The 16,869-nt window shown below is 38.3% G+C and overlaps 1 protein-coding gene across 1 annotated transcript; it reads right to left on the bottom strand.

The window, feature by feature from the left end:
* Positions 1-4,043: 4,043 nt before the first annotated feature.
* On the bottom strand, positions 4,044-15,097 carry LOC144643609 (arsenite methyltransferase-like). Its single transcript, XM_078502914.1, has 9 exons — positions 14,844-15,097; positions 8,188-8,338; positions 7,500-7,636; positions 6,856-6,925; positions 6,362-6,443; positions 5,843-5,971; positions 5,517-5,603; positions 4,630-4,685; positions 4,044-4,492 (listed from the first exon to the last, which is right to left on the bottom strand). The coding sequence occupies exons 1-9, from the start codon at positions 15,011-15,013 to the stop codon at positions 4,208-4,210; spliced, it is 1,167 nt and encodes a 388-aa protein (XP_078359040.1). The 5' UTR covers positions 15,014-15,097; the 3' UTR covers positions 4,044-4,207.
* Between the last annotated feature and the right edge of the window lie 1,772 nt (positions 15,098-16,869).

Below are 16,869 nucleotides of genomic sequence, written 5' to 3'. Positions count from 1 at the left end.
AAGAGATCCAAGGGAGTGAGGTTCAGCTCTCTCGCCTTATGTTTGGTTATTAACTCGTTGTTTTCAGAAATCGGGTCTTCTATTCTTAGAATACCCTTTTCTGCCAACGTTTTGAAGAATACAGGTTTTCCATCGATACAGTTGAGTTTATTGTTCCAAATTATGGTTTGGAGGGTTGTATTTATATCATCAGTTAGTCCTACGCTTTGACTAGTTGCCATAGAACAATTTGCAAAGCATTTTAAGCAATCCTCGTAAAAAGGTGGAGGTTTAATCGGCAGCGTTTTAACATCGAAATTGCAACCTAAAATAAGTTTACCTCCAACCGGCTTTAAATAATGCAATAGTATAGTTTTCCAGCTAGTTGGTTCGTCACTGGCTAACTTTTTACAACACAAAATTCTCTGAGTCTCAATCATAGAATTCAAATGTGGAGCCTTAAGTCCTCCGTCATTAATGTCAATCTTATTTTGACCAATAAGAGCAGAGCGCTTAACTTTGTCTTGACCTTTCCAGATGAACTCAAAAATAATTTTATTCAGCTCTTTAACAAACTCTTGGTCCGAGCAAATCATGGTCGCCCTATACAGGAAAATGGGAATTATAAATGCTTTGACAATTTGAATTCTGCCCATTATCGTGAGATCTCGCCATCTCCAAATGTGTAATTTTTGTTTGATTGAGGTGACAATTTCGTCAAAATTTAACCTTTGTTTAGCACGTTGATCGTAAGTAAAATGAACACCCAGGATTTTCACCGAGTGTTTAATTTTTAGGTTTCTTATTTCAATATCATTTCGTAGTGAGCAGTGCCCCTTATTTCCTAGTATCATAACTTCGGATTCATCGAGGTTAATTCTGAGACACGAACATTCTCCAAAAGCTTCTACTAGATTCATAAAATTTATAAGTGAATGATCATTCTTTAAGAAGCCGGTTAGATCATCTGCGAACAACCCCAGCTTTATCTCTTTTGTTCCTACAGTAATTCCTTGAATGTCTTTGCTTCTGCGTTTTTCTAGCACCATGATAAACAAGTAAGCAGAGAGGGGGTCTCCCTGCCTTACGCCTCTTTCAACTGGAAAAGGTGCAGTAGAAAAACCGTTATTCAAAACACAGCTTGATATGTTTTTGTAAAATGTATGAATCCACTGAATAAATGAATTTCCAAATCCAAAGGCATCAAGGGTTTTGAACAAGAAATCCCTGCTTACAGTATCGAAGGCTTTCTTAAAGCCGATGCAAATCATTTTAGCATTGATATTATATCTTTCCGTGTACTCCATTACATCATCCACTGTTCGTATTGAATCGAAGATTGTTCTACCTTTCACGTACGCACATTGATTATAGTGTATAATGTTAGGTAAACTGTTTCTAGTCTTTTGGTAATGGCTTTTGAGCCTATTTTAACGTCAACATTGATAAGCGAGATCGGACTCCAGTTCGATAGATTTCTTTTGTCTTTATCTTTTTTTTTCAATTAAAGTGATGATAGCTTCCTTTTGGGAATTTGATAGTTCGCCATATCATGATCGTAAGAATAGTTTAAGCTGTCTAACATAATCTCACCTACCACTTCCCAGAAAGCTTTATAAAACTCCACAGTTAATCCGTCATTACCTGGAGATTTGTTATTTTGAAAAAGCTGAAGACTTTTAAAACATTCGTTGATTGTTAATTTTCCTTCGCAGACTTGAGCATCAAGCTGTGAGAGTATACATCTATTATGGCTGGGAAAAGAAGTTGCTGGTGGACTCAGACGAGAGAGTTTCCGAAGAGAGAAGAAAACAGGTCCAAAGCGAGCTCGATAAGGTTACGCAGAATTTTACTAGCTCGATGGTGAGGAAATCCCCGCCTGGACGACCTCATTACAAGACATTCCTGTCTTAACGTATGCAGTTGTTGAAGATTTCTTCGGGCAGACCACAACGACAAAAGACATGTCACAGCAGAGTATGCATTGCCAAAGACCAAAAAGTTTGAGATGTTGGGTTTTGACATTTTCTATAAAAAAAGTCAAATTCCCCATCCCCGGGACAAAATAATTGCTCAAAATCCCCACCCGGGAGCAATGAAAGGTGGTCAGATGTCCTTCAAACCTTGTTGCAGTGGATCATATACGACCAAAAACCCTACCCTGGGGCCATCACGTACGATCAAAATCCCTACCCTGGGGACCGACCTCATGATCAAATTGCCGTGGTTAGCCCGACCCCCCCCCCCCCCCCTCGGGCTTAACATTGATAGGTGCATAAACACTGCGGTTTTGGCGATCGATGAGAAACTCAGTCAGATCGATTGAGCAAACATTATTTAGTTCTCTTCTCACCGGAGCTACTCATTTTCGAGAGGATTCGCTTAGAAGTCATCAACAATCATACAAAGGTACCGGACATCTTTCTCATAGTGTTTGTTTTGTTCCGTTTTATTGCTTTAACTAAATAAATTCATTGCAATCGATGAATTAAACTGGTTTACACCGTATGCAAGCGAACACTTGTGTTTGCTATCGTTATCCCGGGGTATCCAATCGAACGTTCGGAAATCGAACTCAATCGAACACCAATCGTTCGATTGGGTTCGGTAATCAAACATAATCGAACTCACAATAAAATTTGGTCAATCGAACTCAATCGAACGTTCGATTACCGAACAGTGAACAATCGAACTCAATCGAACGTTCGATTACCGAACTCCTGTTTGTTTTTACTGCGTATATATTGATTTATACTGCGTACATATCGATTGATTTCAAGAGCCACAGCTGGGGCAGTCGAGCAACGTACTCGTCCGAAACTAAAGTCAATTTTGCATTATTACGATGATTTCGATCTTAAGAAAAAAATTGTTTTACTTGTTCACTTGTTATTTTTGTCACCCATGTAAATAGTAAGCACTTCCTCCAATGTAATTGTTGTCATGCTGGAAATTGCTCCTGTCAACGTCGCTTTTGGCCGACCTCGGGGGCGTGGACAACCTGATGGCGGCGGCGTTTTGGCTACTAATAATGATTCTTCACATATTGAACACACTGATTGCCTGTGTTGCAGTGAATGAAATGGTGCAACTTCTGTTTAAATGTAACGGTGAAAAGCAGGGAAGAAACCATATCCTTCCTTCTAATATAGAAATGTAAACAGTAGTGCATTTCAGTTTTTTACCGTCGTTCTGTTCTCTTCTACCAAATATATTTTACTAAAGATTGACATTCAGTTCGATATTTGGATGTTTTTATAGTTATTCCATTCAATAAAAGTTGATTTTGATTAGTCCTGCGTGATTTACTTATCAAGAGAAAGATTCCGAACAAAATCGAACCCGATTGAGTTCGATTGTGTTCGATTATGTTCGATTGGTTCGAAAATCGAACTCACAGCAAAATAGATGTTCGATTTTGTTCGATTGGATACCCCGGGCGTTATTTTTTTTAGATCTTGATGATCACCTCTAAAAATTATACTAAAACAATTAATCACCTCAGGCTCCCTGATTATTGTTGAATAATCCCCTCGACTTCGTCTCGGGGATTATCGAGTGTTACACATTCCTGAATGAGTTCTTATCCTCATGTAAATGGTCACGGAACGGGAAACCCAGTGAAACTCTAGATCTATGCGCATTACTTGATATCTTAGGTTACATGAAGTTTTTATCCGATTTTTTCCGTTTCTGCATAGATGTCTAAATGCTTCGCACTAGACACAAAAAGAGCTAAAAAAAAAGATCCTAATCCTCGGGAGAAACCAAACACAGGTGAACTCGAGAGATGAAGGGATATCGACTATAGTTAAATGTGTGATCGCGACTACCAGTATCCACCTTGCACAAGACACATGTTCGCATCGTTATCAGCAATGACATGACTCGTTTCGAGAGGATGTCAATCTCGTTCCCAGAGTCCATGTTCCACATTGACCAGCAGTCGTTTCCCGACCTCTGGTCAAGGGGGACGTGGACTCTGGGAATTAGATTGAGAGGAAGTGGGTGACCCCATCCCAGTGGCACCACAAGGTCAACAAAAATAAAGCAAACACAACAAGTAAGCATCCTTAAGCATATTTATTTTCTATTCAAATATGCGAACTCTAGGCTGTATTTCTAGTCGTAATAAATATAAAGTTGCTAAAACATTAAATGCTATCAACTGAGCAATGTTTCCTTTTCCTGTCTAACCCCAAGTACTCTAAACGTTCAACTCGACAATTTAACAACACCGTTCTCCACAATCCGTCTTCGCACGTTTCGCACAGCATCCGTTTTCCTGCTCAGCAGGTTTGGCACAGCAACTTTCTTGTTTAGCCGGTTTTGCGCAACATGATCCAGAAGCGAGATCGTTTGACGCACAATAAGCAAACGGGTCCGCTTCACTTTCAACGTCATCAGCAGGGGCGGAGGTCCCAGGCTCTAACGGATGGAACTCGAAATGCTTCGAGAAACGAGAAGCACCAAGGACGCTTGCCACTTCAGCAGAAACAATCTTTGGTGCGTTCTGCAAGATTAACAGTGTAGAAACACCATTGTTAGATGTTGTTCTAAACATGTGCTTTCAGTTTTGGTAATTGATTGAGAAAATTGTCTAAGGCGCAATAAACACATGGAGGGGGTTGGGGTAGGGGGTATACGTACCGTTAATATATTGTGAACATTGAACTTGAATTCATCTGGATTGTCTTCTATAGAACCTGACCAAAAGGAAAGATAATTATAAACTGAAAATAAAACTACGTTCTTACTACTTCCATGGTTAGTATAAAATAGTTTATTTGTTAACAAAATTCAAAACCAACTTTTCCATTGTCTGAATAGTTCAAATTTTCCAAACCCATCAAAAGTGGCTTCTTTTTCACTCATAGACGTAATAAAAGAATAAACGAAATTACATTTCCAAAACAGAAATTTAGCTAGCTGAACGGATTTTTATTAACTTAGAACTTGTTACAGTTTTTTTTTTAAATGGATGCTATGGAGTTTACTTTAAGCAAGCTGGAAATAATAGCATAAATCACTATAAAACTGCTAATAAGTTGTCTGTGAAGTTCACACTTTTGATTCAATTTTTTTTCTTTTTTGTAATATTCAAATGTCGAAATAGCCCAAACATGACAATTATTACAAAAGGAAACCAGTGTACCTTTACTTGAAAGAAAAGCTTACATGATGACTTACAAATAAGAAAAGTATTTAAAGTTTTCGCATCCGAGGTCTAAGTGCTATGATGTTTAAATATTTCCAAACGTTTCGGGCTTAGCCCTTCATCAGTGGAAAAGTCAAGTTGCGCGGGAATTTTCCTGTTAATCAATAAAGATGACTAACATCATAGTTATGCTAACATGTGTTGAGTAATCACTCCACTCTATCACGTGGTTTGATAGTTTCTAACGGCTGTAGAGTAACGCGGGGAGTTAGTAGCAAGTCAAAAAGTATATCAAGGGAGTGAGGGAGGTTAAAAGGTTGGGAGGGTAAGGGTGTGATCTCTCCTCTACTTATTGTTGTGTTAAGATTGATTTTGATACCTTTGTATGTCACTTTGGAACCCTCTGTCTTGTTGTCTTGGGGGACTTTGAACAGACGATATGTCGCAGATACAAACTGTGCATCACCTAAATTACAACGAATATTATTTCAATTGAATGTTTATAACTATCTGCGTGTTTTTGCTAACCTTAAACTAAACATCAGTCAAGTTGCACGTATGGTGTAATATATTGTCTACCTTCTGCCATATATTCCTCACATTAAACTGTGAGAACGAGTTAATGCCTCTCTTTGTAGAGGAGTATCTAGAAGCGAATATTTATTTTCTAGTTTGTAACAATGAAACATTTGGTGATATTCCTACCTAATGGTTTTCTCAGTTTCTCTTCAACTTCAAATGGTCTTGCAGTCACCAAGTAAGGTCCATGGAATCCCACTTCCTTACAGAGCTCAACCAGCTCCTTCCAGTCTAAAGCTCCAGAAACACACTCACCTACGAGCACAAATGAGAAGAGTCTACATGTATCATTTTGACAAAATCTAAATAGCAAGAAAACAAAGTCCTGTTTAAATTGTACTACTGCTCAAAAATGCAACCCATTGAAATTTTTACCATTCCAGTAAGCCTCACAAAAACGAAAATAATTTCAAATTAACATAAAAACAATATTTTTTCAATAAAAGCACTTCTTTGTCTTTTGTTCTACAAACATCCTATAGAGTTTATTATTATTGTAAAATCATAGAAATGTATCATCCAGTGTTTAATCTTTAGGAGAATTCAGATAAGCATCAGTGTATTTGTCTATAATGGAAAAAATGGAGAAAATGGAGAGAAATTGAATGACATAACTAGTAAAGGTGATATAAAAAGTAGATTTACCCCAAAGCACTTCATCATTTCTGGCTTCCTCAGACAGTTTTGTGTCTGTGTAAACATCACTGAAGTATACCTCACCTCCATCCTAGAACAAACCAGAGCAAGACGCCTCCATTACAAAATTACCTGTAGATACTAGCTACGTCGTTTTGTCAATTTTAGATTTTATGTCATCTGGGGTAGGTTAAACTTGTCTGTATCTGAGCCTATTGTGATCTCTCTCTCCCCCCCCCCCCCCCCACGATGGGATGTTTGTCCATCACGGGGAACTTACCCTAAGCATTTAATTTGCCAATACCCATTTGAACACCGGGGTTGAGAAAAGGCACTGTGGGAAAAGGTTTTTTTTTTTGTTTTTTGTTTTTTGCCAAAGAACATAGCACAGTGACCATGACCATGGCTTGAATCTAGACCACTCAATCCAGGGTCCAGTGCACTGACCACTGGCAACCCCGGCCACTTCCCATATCCTTATCTTAATAAAAGTGGTCTCTCACCTTAAGAACTCTGTAGGCTTCCTTAAGTACAACTTTTTTGTCAGCAGTCAAGTTAACAACACAATTTGAACTTCAGAACACAAACACGGGAAAGAAAAATTTTGATTAGTCACTAGGGTTTTACAGGAGGATAAAAGTGGTGGTGGGGAAGTGCAGCTAAGACTTTTAGGTTTGAAACTTTTGGGAAGTTTTGTGCTATGATCAACATATTTCATGATCTTTAATTTGGAGAATTTCCAGTCATGTCTGATACAGTCTATCAAAAAGTTGGAGTGCCTCTTACACTTCTTTTGTGCTTAGCAACCTTCTGCGCATGCGCGAATCCATAAATCACTAGTTCTCACTATGGCGTTTACCATTTGTCAAATTATTATCTTAAGTTCATACATACTGTTTTGACACATAAAGCAGTTAAATTGAATTGAGCCCTGTGCAACCAAAACCAAAGTAATCACTCTGGTCAATCACAGAGGGCACAGACAATTCAGTGAACCAATCAAAACTTGATTCAAACATGCAGCTTGTGTGAGGCCTGGGGAAAACATGCACAAAACTTTTGGTTTAATTTCTGATTAAATGAGAAAGTGGCACAAGTTTTTTTTGTGAATTACTTGCGGAACTCACAGTTACCCCCCTGCACTTACATTATTATGTCAATAGAACCATCCTGTATGCCAACATCAGACAGTCTTTCCATTTCACCAAGTTTAAAATCAGTATTGGGCTTGGAATATCCAAACTGTTCAGCATGATACTCTACATACTTGTTAGCAATATCCACCTACACAGGTAAATTCAGTCGATGAAATATCACGTTATTTGAACTGTAGGTGAGAGATTAACAAATGTAGTTCATTTAGACCATTGCATTTATGTACGCAACTAATATAAACAGTTGCGAAAAAAGCCAAAAAATGATTCAGGAACCCATGACCTCTGAGCTATCTTGCCATCTTTGTATAATCATAAAGTTCTATACTTGTATAAAATACGAAAGTGAATATATCAAATATCACAAATACATTATCATGGATGGTTAATTAGTGAAAATAAAAGAATTAGAGCAAATATTTACAAGATAACAGACAGGACTATCCTCAGGGCTCAAAAACGTGCTATCTGGACATCTGGGAGGAGAAGATTTTCCTGTTGGACAACTAAGTTTTTATTCTCACTTGCCCTATACGCAAGTTGACACTACCCCGGAAAAGCAAAATTTGAAAGCTGTTTGTTCTGAATTAATTTTTTTAAGCCCCTGTTCCCTGACCACACAAAGCATCTGAAAATATGTAGCCAGGGTGTAAAACGAAGCATCCGACCTAATTAACATACCTGTTCTTTAGTCATATCCACACCAGTCACATGACCATTTTCACCAACAAGTTTACTTAGAACAAAGCAGTCTTGTCCTGATCCACTCCCAAGGTCCAGGATGTGCATGCCCTCAAGGGCTTCTGGGGCCATTAAACCACACCCATAAAACCTGAAATTATTCCATTGAGGTAAACTCAATTAATTAATTTACTCACATGTTATGGTATAACGAATGTACTTAGGCCTTTCTCGATTATGCTAGTAAAACTGGCATTTAATGCTACTAGAAATTCTCGCATAAAGCCAAAAAATGCTAAAAAATCCCACTTGAATTCCAAAGAATGCTTTGTTTTATTTCAAACAAAACGTACGAACTCTTACATTATATGCTCATATCAACAACAGGTGATACTTAATAATTGTTTGTTTATAAAAATAAGAAATAAAAAAATATATATTAAAATTTAAAAAAAACAAAATTAAAAAAACACACACGTAAGTAACACAACACAAGTAACACAACTCACAAACAGTCGAAACAGACAGAAAACAATCAAATTAAGTAATCAAAACTGTAAAACTTTAGGATTATTTATCCTTTTGAGTTCTGAGTGTTGAATTCTGGATCACAGTCATGAATCAAAGTCTCTTCGAGATATCGACGTTTTTGCATGAAGTATGAGTCGAAGGTTTATCCTGTGCATTGTTCTCCGAAGTTATCATTACAGTTTCTTTGTAGTTTAGTTTAACAATTTCCTATCTTCCCGGAGGAAATGCAGCCATATAATTTTGTCAAAATGGCTCGTCCGCGCCGGGTATTTATACACATATTCCTTAACATTACACAAATAAACAGTGCAAATTTCACCAAGATCTGACAATTCTATACTTTAAAATTGCAAGGAACTTTCGAGGCAGTCGATAACGGCAGCGAAATTAGCAAATGAAACAGCAAAATATGCGTTCGACGCTTTGTTTTTGCGACGCCATATTTGAATTGTTATAGGTAGACCGCTGTTCAATGTGTTCAAGGCCGTATCGTTACGATTGCTCCACGAAAAAGCACGAAAAAATACGGATATTTCCGACTACTGTCGGAGAAAACATTGCGCATATAATTGCGGCGTAAACAAATCGTTACACTCAAGCTGCGTTTTGTCTAGGCTCTGCGAGGGTCGGATATCAAGACCCAGGATTAAACAAAAGCCATATATACAGTGAATGCTTTCGAATTATATTTAAAGATGAAATACGAAAGAATTTTGCTGTCTTTGACTGAATTTCTACTCGAACTGCGTAGATACGATCGCATGTTGTAAAGCAGATTCATGCGACATTGCTGTCAACGCGAGGTCTGGTCCCTAACGACCTAGGCTGATGACAAAATAGAATGGCAAGCATGTAGCGACCAAATTTGGCCTAATTTTTAACCGCTCCTAAGCTAAAAGAAGCCCCCATCTCTTGCATTTGTTTGGTAACTTAAATAATATCTTTGAAAAGAGTGAGTTTTTTGGTATGGTTTATTTTTGACGTTTGTGATTTTTAAACGATGTAAGTGCTAGTGATTATTTATTCGTGTTTTAGTTACGCAATCCATTGTTTGTGCGACGCTTTTTATAGATCGCCTTTCAGACACACGTGCGTTGAGATAAGAAAGCTGACATGTCACTTTTAAAATTGTTATATAACGTTTATATGTGACAAGTCACGTTTTTTTCACGAGATCGCAAGTGATCACCCACAGCGGAAAGTAATCCCTTGAGAAATTAAAACAGTCCCTTGAGAAATTAAAAAAGTCCCTTGAGAGTTTACAAATATGTGGTTCAAAATTTTGTCCACATAACCCCTATTCTACGTTTTTAGCTTGTAAACAAGCAAAAACGTCGAAAAAATGACAGAAAATGCTAGCAATTCTTTTTTCAAGAAAAAACGAAAAAAAATGCTCGTTTTCCCAAAAAATGCCGAAAAAAATGCTAGCATAATCGAGAAAGGCCTAAATGTACTCCTACAAAATTATATAGTATTGACTAGAGCCTTTTAAGGCATGGTGCTTAAAGAGGCTAGAAGTATTGCTACTATCCCTTGATTGGATGCTAGTCTATCACAGGATTTTACACTTGGCTACTCAACAAATAATATTGTCTGATACCTTAACAACTTATGTGGGAGGCACGGTGGCCTAATGGTTAGCGCGCTCAACTCTGAGTCGAACAGCCCGGGTTCAAGCCATGGCCGGGGTGCTGCGTTGTGTTCTTGGGCAAGACCCTTTACTCTCACAGTGCCTCTCTCCACCAAGTGTATAAATGGGTACCAGCGAATTTACTGCTGGGGGGTAACCCTGCGATGGACTAGCATCCCATCCAGGGGGCAGTAGCAATACTCCTAGTTGCTTAATGCTACGGAAACCGGGATAAGCTCTGGCTGTATGGGCCACTTGGCTCGGACACAGACTTTCTGGTTTGAGAGAGACACTGCAAGTAGGGCTCAAACCTGGACTGCTTGACCAAAAGTGCAGCACAATAATATATTTTACTGGGGTGTGTGTGTGTGTGTGTGGGGGGGGGGGGGGTCTCAGAGACCAAAAATTTTGAAGGAAATGTATGAAGCTTAATTAGAATTGCAGAGGGGTGGGGGTCTTAGGAATAATCCCTTCTGTGGGGGAGGTATGGATAATTTTTGAAACTACTGAAACACTTTTTTCTTTGTCCTGGTGTATGGTAATATATGACAATGAATAAAAAACCAACAGGGAAATACCAAATTGTACCAAGGGCAAAATTGAACCACAAGATAGCCACTTTATATCTGATCTCAGAAATATGCTCAGATAGAATTTTCATGGTAGCTGTCTTAATTACCCCAGAGTTTGAAATGCAAACACTATTACAATATTATTAAATAGGTAAATAAATGTTGATTTATAGGTAAACAAATATGGTGTATTATTTACAGTATGTGATTGTTTCCAGTTTCATAATTTAAAGGTGCAACTACAGAAGCAATCACTCACCTATCAGATATTTGCAATACAGTCAAACCCCTATTAAACAGCCACCTATTAAGCAGCCACCCCCTATAAAATGGCCAGTTCTAAAAGTCCAGAAAGTATTGACAGTGTAATACTGTAAATAAAACCCTTATTCAGCAGCCATCTCTTTTATTTTAAGCGATCAGTCGCCTTTCGACCGTGTCTTGACGAGGATTTGTCTATTGTTTTTCCTCTGTTAAGTGACCACCAAGAATTCAATATACATAGTGTGCCCTTGTTTTCTTAACAGGTTAATGCACTTTTCACACACTTTCTGAATGTGTATTGCACTACCCTGAGTGGACAGGAAAGTTCCTGTTTTCCTGGGTAGACACCACAATAGCTGCTGGATCCATTTCCCTCAGAACATGGCCGTGAAACAAAATTACAACATTTTAAGTGTTATTTTCAAGACTTTGCCAGGGCACAGAAAATCGAGGATTCAACCAAATACAATTTTTTTCCCGCAGAAGTGCTAGGAATTTAAGAGGAAGATTCATTTTAGCAAAAAAACCTTTTGGGGGTTAGGTGCACTTCAAGTGCTGTGATATTGCTTAAGTTTTGCAGCTAAGATGCGAGAATTGTTTCAGAATCTTAAAGTGTCTATTCCAGCCTACAGGTTTTTTGTGGTTTTCGTATCTCTTTATGCATAAACAAGTATTCTAAAAGAAATTTTTGGATTCCGCCACTTTTTCGCTGCAAAATCGAGCTTTAAAGTTCCCGCTTCGGCCACGCCCAAAGAAGTTGACCGCGTGATCGAGGATTGGTGATGAGTGACGTCATATCAGGAACCGCTCGAAGTGTTTGCATTTGTTTATTTGCTTGACAGCCACAACATAAGGTTTGTTTTTCCCAAGAATTCTTCGAGTTTGGATGGAATACTCACAAGACAGCGATTTCTTATCTGAAGAAGACGTGACTAGCAGTTCATCTGATTCGAACGAAGAGATCAAGTCCGGAGAACTCGAATCGTTCGCTTGCACTGCAGTAGAAGATAAGAGTAACAAAGAAGAACGCGCTTACTCTCGAGAACCTCTAGCGGACGATGCATGGATAGAAGAATATAATCGAGAGAAGCAACTTATTGAAGAGAGGGAACGAAAATTACAAAACCAGCTTAACAGAGTCGTGGAATTAGACACATACCGGTATATAGATACTTTTTCCAAACACTCACTCCGCGCGTTAAATTTGCATTTTGTACCCAAATTCACTCCAGAAAGCTTTGAATGGAAACTTGACGCGTCGCGAAACCTACAACGACGGACGGAAATCGATCTGCATTCTCAGGCTGTATACCTTTTAATTTTCATTACAGATGTGAAACGAAAATGAAAACAATATAACGAATAGACTGTAAGCACTATTATTCCCGAAAATTGCCCTTGACACTCACACAACGCATTGACTTGAAAGTGGTATGCTTGTTTGTTTTGAATCGAAACTTGTCGCGTCGGTAGATTTGCGTATGTTGCAAATAAATGTGCCCTTAGTTGATACGCAAAAGATTGATATTAAAACATGTTTATTACTTTTATTAGTCCTTTTTATAACAGCTTATTAAAATACGGGCTACTTTAGTCCTTCTTGTTACAGCCTAATAAAAATACAAGCGACTTTTCACGCGTTTAGAAATGCCGACAACATGCGCTTATGATAAGTGCGACTGATTGTCTCAAAAACGATTAACAAACAGTCATAACCTATCGATTTTTTAACTTTTATAACTTAGAAAACCTTTTCTTTTTATTGTGACAATCCTTACTTTAGGCTGTGAAAGCTTTGATACACTTTTCATTGTACGTACTTTAAACAAACAATACCACATGCAGAGACCGATCGATCAAATTATAACTTTACATGTGTGGGAGTTGAAACCCTGAAAAGCTACGTACGAGCGCAGTGACTTTGATTATAAAGATCACATTTTAATAAGACTTTATGAACTAGACTTACAAGAAACAGAAATAGAAATTCAAGCGATATTCGAGGGAGAAATAATTCGCTTTACCTTGACTGGCCGACAAATCAAACGTCGCTTCAGCTACATGTTATCTTTGCTTGGCGACGCTTGCTCGCTTATTATTTCTACACGATGGTTGACAATATGCAATAAAAATCTCTTGGGAAGTTGGCGACGTTTACTTGTAGTTTTTTAGGCGTCTAGCGAGACGCGTGTCTTGTCGTTCGAGAACAGACACTCAATCAAATGAATAATGAGTAATGAATACCCGATGACGACTTCGACTGGACAAAGTTAAGTATTCCGGTGAAATCTTGGCACAGGAACAATGCCAATATCATCTTAGGTCAGCGACCGTTGGCATTGAAGATTTTCAAAGGAATGTCTTCTTGTAATATCCCTGGGAGCAAAGTAGCAAGCACAGACGGCATACGAAGCACTCGGATTCCACTTTGCACGTTTTAACTTGACGAAGTCCATCTACTTTTTCCTTCTAGCCTTTGCTTCTGTTCTCATATCACCCCAAAATGCAGCGCAATAGCCTTTTCTTCGTTTGGAGTATTCAAGCATACCTCAACGACGCATCTATCTGGTATATTTCTACCGTCAGTATCTCCTCGCTATTACAGAAGAAATGCTGACTTCAAATGGTGGCAAGATTTTGCGGTTCCTGATCTGACGTCACAGCCGGTCTGGAACCCAGACTCTTTCTGGCCTTGACTCCCGGTCAACTTCTTTGGGCGTGGCCGAAACGGGAACTTTAAAGCTCGATTTTGCAGCGAAAAAGTGGCGGAATCCAAAAATTTCTTTTAGAAAACTTGTTTATGCATTATAGAGATACGAAAACCACAAAAAACCTGTAGGCTGGATAGACACTTTAAGCTGGCATGATGTAATCTTTTGACCTACAGGCATGAGAGTAGCACATATTGTATCAGTCATTTGCAAGCCAGCTCATCCCCCAAGGGGCAAAACACCTGGGCATTTAACTTTTTTCAAAATGTCTAATTAAATTCTATGCCCACTGGTCGGGGCAGAAATGTCATCGAAAGTTTACAAATTAGCGTTTTACTATTGACTGCTAAGTGCTTGTGCTTCCTCTTGACCTCTCGCTTGGAATGATACAAAAGCCATGATAGAATTGGTACGTACTGAATTTTAGCCAAGAGGAGAAATGTGACACTTGACACGTCAAAAAAAAAAAAATCTGGAGCATTTTTTGGAACGTTTCGAAAACTGATTTGTGTCGTAATATGTGTCGTACCTTCTTTATGAGGATAGATAGATAGATAGATAGATAGTTTATTAATACAACTTCGCAACCTAAAAGGTTGAATTATGTCATATTTACAAATTTATAAAGCTATAAAAACTAACGATAAAATGTAAAAATATTTAAAGAACTATACAAGAACTGTGACAGAGCATAATGTCAATACATAAACAGTTAACTTACCGTTGTAAATAAAAAAAAGTCATTCAATAATAAGAAAGGCATGATTTATTTTAAAGTGAGTTCGATTTGGAAAAACAAATGAGCACTTCAATTTATCATTCAGTTAGCTTATACAGTAAGTTTTACAAACACGCTTTTTTTTGCTGTACACCCAAGCTTAGCTTATATGTAAACAGCAAGCTGGTTAGACATATCGGTAATCTACTACAAAGCTAAGCAAGACTTACTTGCTCGATACCTCGTCATGTATGAGTTTCAAAGCACTCTTCACAGCGGATGACATTCGAGTGTCGCCGAGCTTGCAGGCGTTCGTCTTTAGATCATCGGAAGTCTTCAGACTTTTTCCATAGTAGTCCTTAACACTTTCTTTTACTTTGTCTGCGTCTTCGGAGCTCATTTTCTCGTAGAATGTTTTCAAGTACGTTTTATAAATCAATTTCAGACCCTTCGATATTCGCGCGTGCAGCTTTTAGCGTCCAAACTTCCCAAGGGTACTCCCCTCAGAAGAAGAACAGTGCTTTGTTTCCAGGCCCTTTGACGGACAGTTCTTACCGCTAAAAGGAAACTGGTCAGACTCAGAGTTAAGACTTTTCCATCCTCGTACCCAGGGTCTTCGTTCCCTTTGACCCGCGGTCAGGAAACGAGCGTTTCTTCAAGCCTGCGCAGAAGGGACGAAGACTCGAGGTACGAGAATGAGACTTTTCAGGAACTAAGGTACTTAGCCTGCGCCCGTGCGCCGCAGACGTAACTTAACCCCGGTCAGGATTTCGTTTCGTCGACGGCGAAGGCTAGAACTTACTCGGCCTTTCTCGAGAATATTTCACAAAACTATAGACTGCTACAAACAGTCCCTCTTTTTCTTATCCCATCGAGTATAAAGCGAAAAAAGAGCGCAAGTGGAAAAATGGCCGTGGAAAATCTGGGACTGAGACGCACACTGGATTTGAAATCTTTTTAGTCTAGATTGTTTAGAAGTACTATTCAAACGGCTTATTGTACTTCAAACTTAGTGAAAAAGGAAGGGCGGTTTTTAACGACCTGAACGATACCATCAATACAATACAATACATACTTTATTGACTTTCCCCCTAGAGGCTTTTCAAAGACAATGAAATAAATACAATAATAATTTAAAACTACTTAAAAACTCTAAGATGATATTCATACTTAAAATTAATTAACTAGGATTAAGAATCTATAAAATCTTTGACAAGTTTACGTTTAAGATAAAACTTAAAAGCAGATACATTCTCGAGAGTTTTTAGAGAGCTATCCATGGAGTTCCAGATACTGACTATTCTGTAGTAAAACGTCCTCTGACCACTGGCAGACTTGAAAAGAGGAGAATCAGAGGTCGAAGGTTCGAATCACACTTTATGGGAGTTATTCTTGCCTGCGTAGCTGGCGGGATTTGAGTGCGAGTGCTTGCTTTGAGACGGGCCGGCGAACGGCAAAGAGAGGGAACCGCCTAGAGTTATTATAGTTCTGGCTGTCTCTCGACGTTGCGTGACAGAGAGAGAGAGAGGACCAGAACTGGACTACCTTTTCCCGGGTGGAGATTTGAGTCTGGAAATTCGTCCCATTCTACCCACCAATAACAGACTTTACAAAATGAAATTGAAAAGTTCTCCAAGTTGTGATCGTTGTTGCTCTTCATACGAAACTTTACCTCATTTGCTGTATGAGTGTCCGACGGTACAATTATTCTGGAAAAAAGTTATTGCATGGTGGAATGAAAAACGTTCAGAAAATATCACCTTAATTGACACAGATATTTTTTACGGTTATAAACCAGATTTAAGTAATTTTTATGCCCTGAATCATTTCCTCATCATCGCCAAGTATCACATTTTTCTGTCCTGGTTGAATTCAGCATATCCGAATCTAGATATCTTCCTTCTCTTACTCAATCAAAAGATTCTCTATGAACGCACAATCGCTGTAAAAAATAATAGTTTGACGAAATTCAAAGCAAAATGGACAACACTTTATGCCTAAGGTCCCCCAAGTTACCCCGCCCCCTGCCCAGAGGTTGTGCCGCAATCTATTTATTTATTTATTTTTTTTATTTATTTTTCGTTTCATAGTAAAATAAAATACATACAGTTAGTATTAGAGTTAGTAGTAAAAAATTGAACTTTGTAAATAGATTGTAACTTTAAAATGTAATAGTAATATAATGTAATATTTTTTTGTAAGAGCGCTATTTGTTATAGTAGGTATTGTAAGGCGTGTTATTGCGATATTATTATT

The sequence above is a fragment of the Oculina patagonica genome, chromosome 2, assembly GCF_052425735.1.
Source record: "Oculina patagonica isolate OP01 chromosome 2, crgOcupat, whole genome shotgun sequence".
NCBI lineage: Eukaryota > Metazoa > Cnidaria > Anthozoa > Scleractinia > Oculinidae > Oculina > Oculina patagonica.
The sequence above is the reverse complement of the archived record's forward strand: the minus strand, read 5'-3'. Positions and strand labels throughout refer to the sequence as shown.

What these genes read in the sequence shown, in the direction of transcription:
- LOC144643609 (XM_078502914.1), bottom strand. Translation starts at nt 15,013, where the DNA reads ATGAGCTCCGAAGACGCAGACAAAGTAAAAGAAAGTGTTAAGGACTAC. An exon ending in TTCCAAAGTGACATACAAAG is followed by an intron (nt 4,686 to 5,516) that starts GTATCAAAATCA and finishes CCTTTTGGTCAG; the next exon opens with GTTCTATAGAAGACAATCCA. An exon ending in ATGTTCACAATATATTAACG is followed by an intron (nt 4,493 to 4,629) that starts GTACGTATACCC and finishes TTAATCTTGCAG; the next exon opens with AACGCACCAAAGATTGTTTC.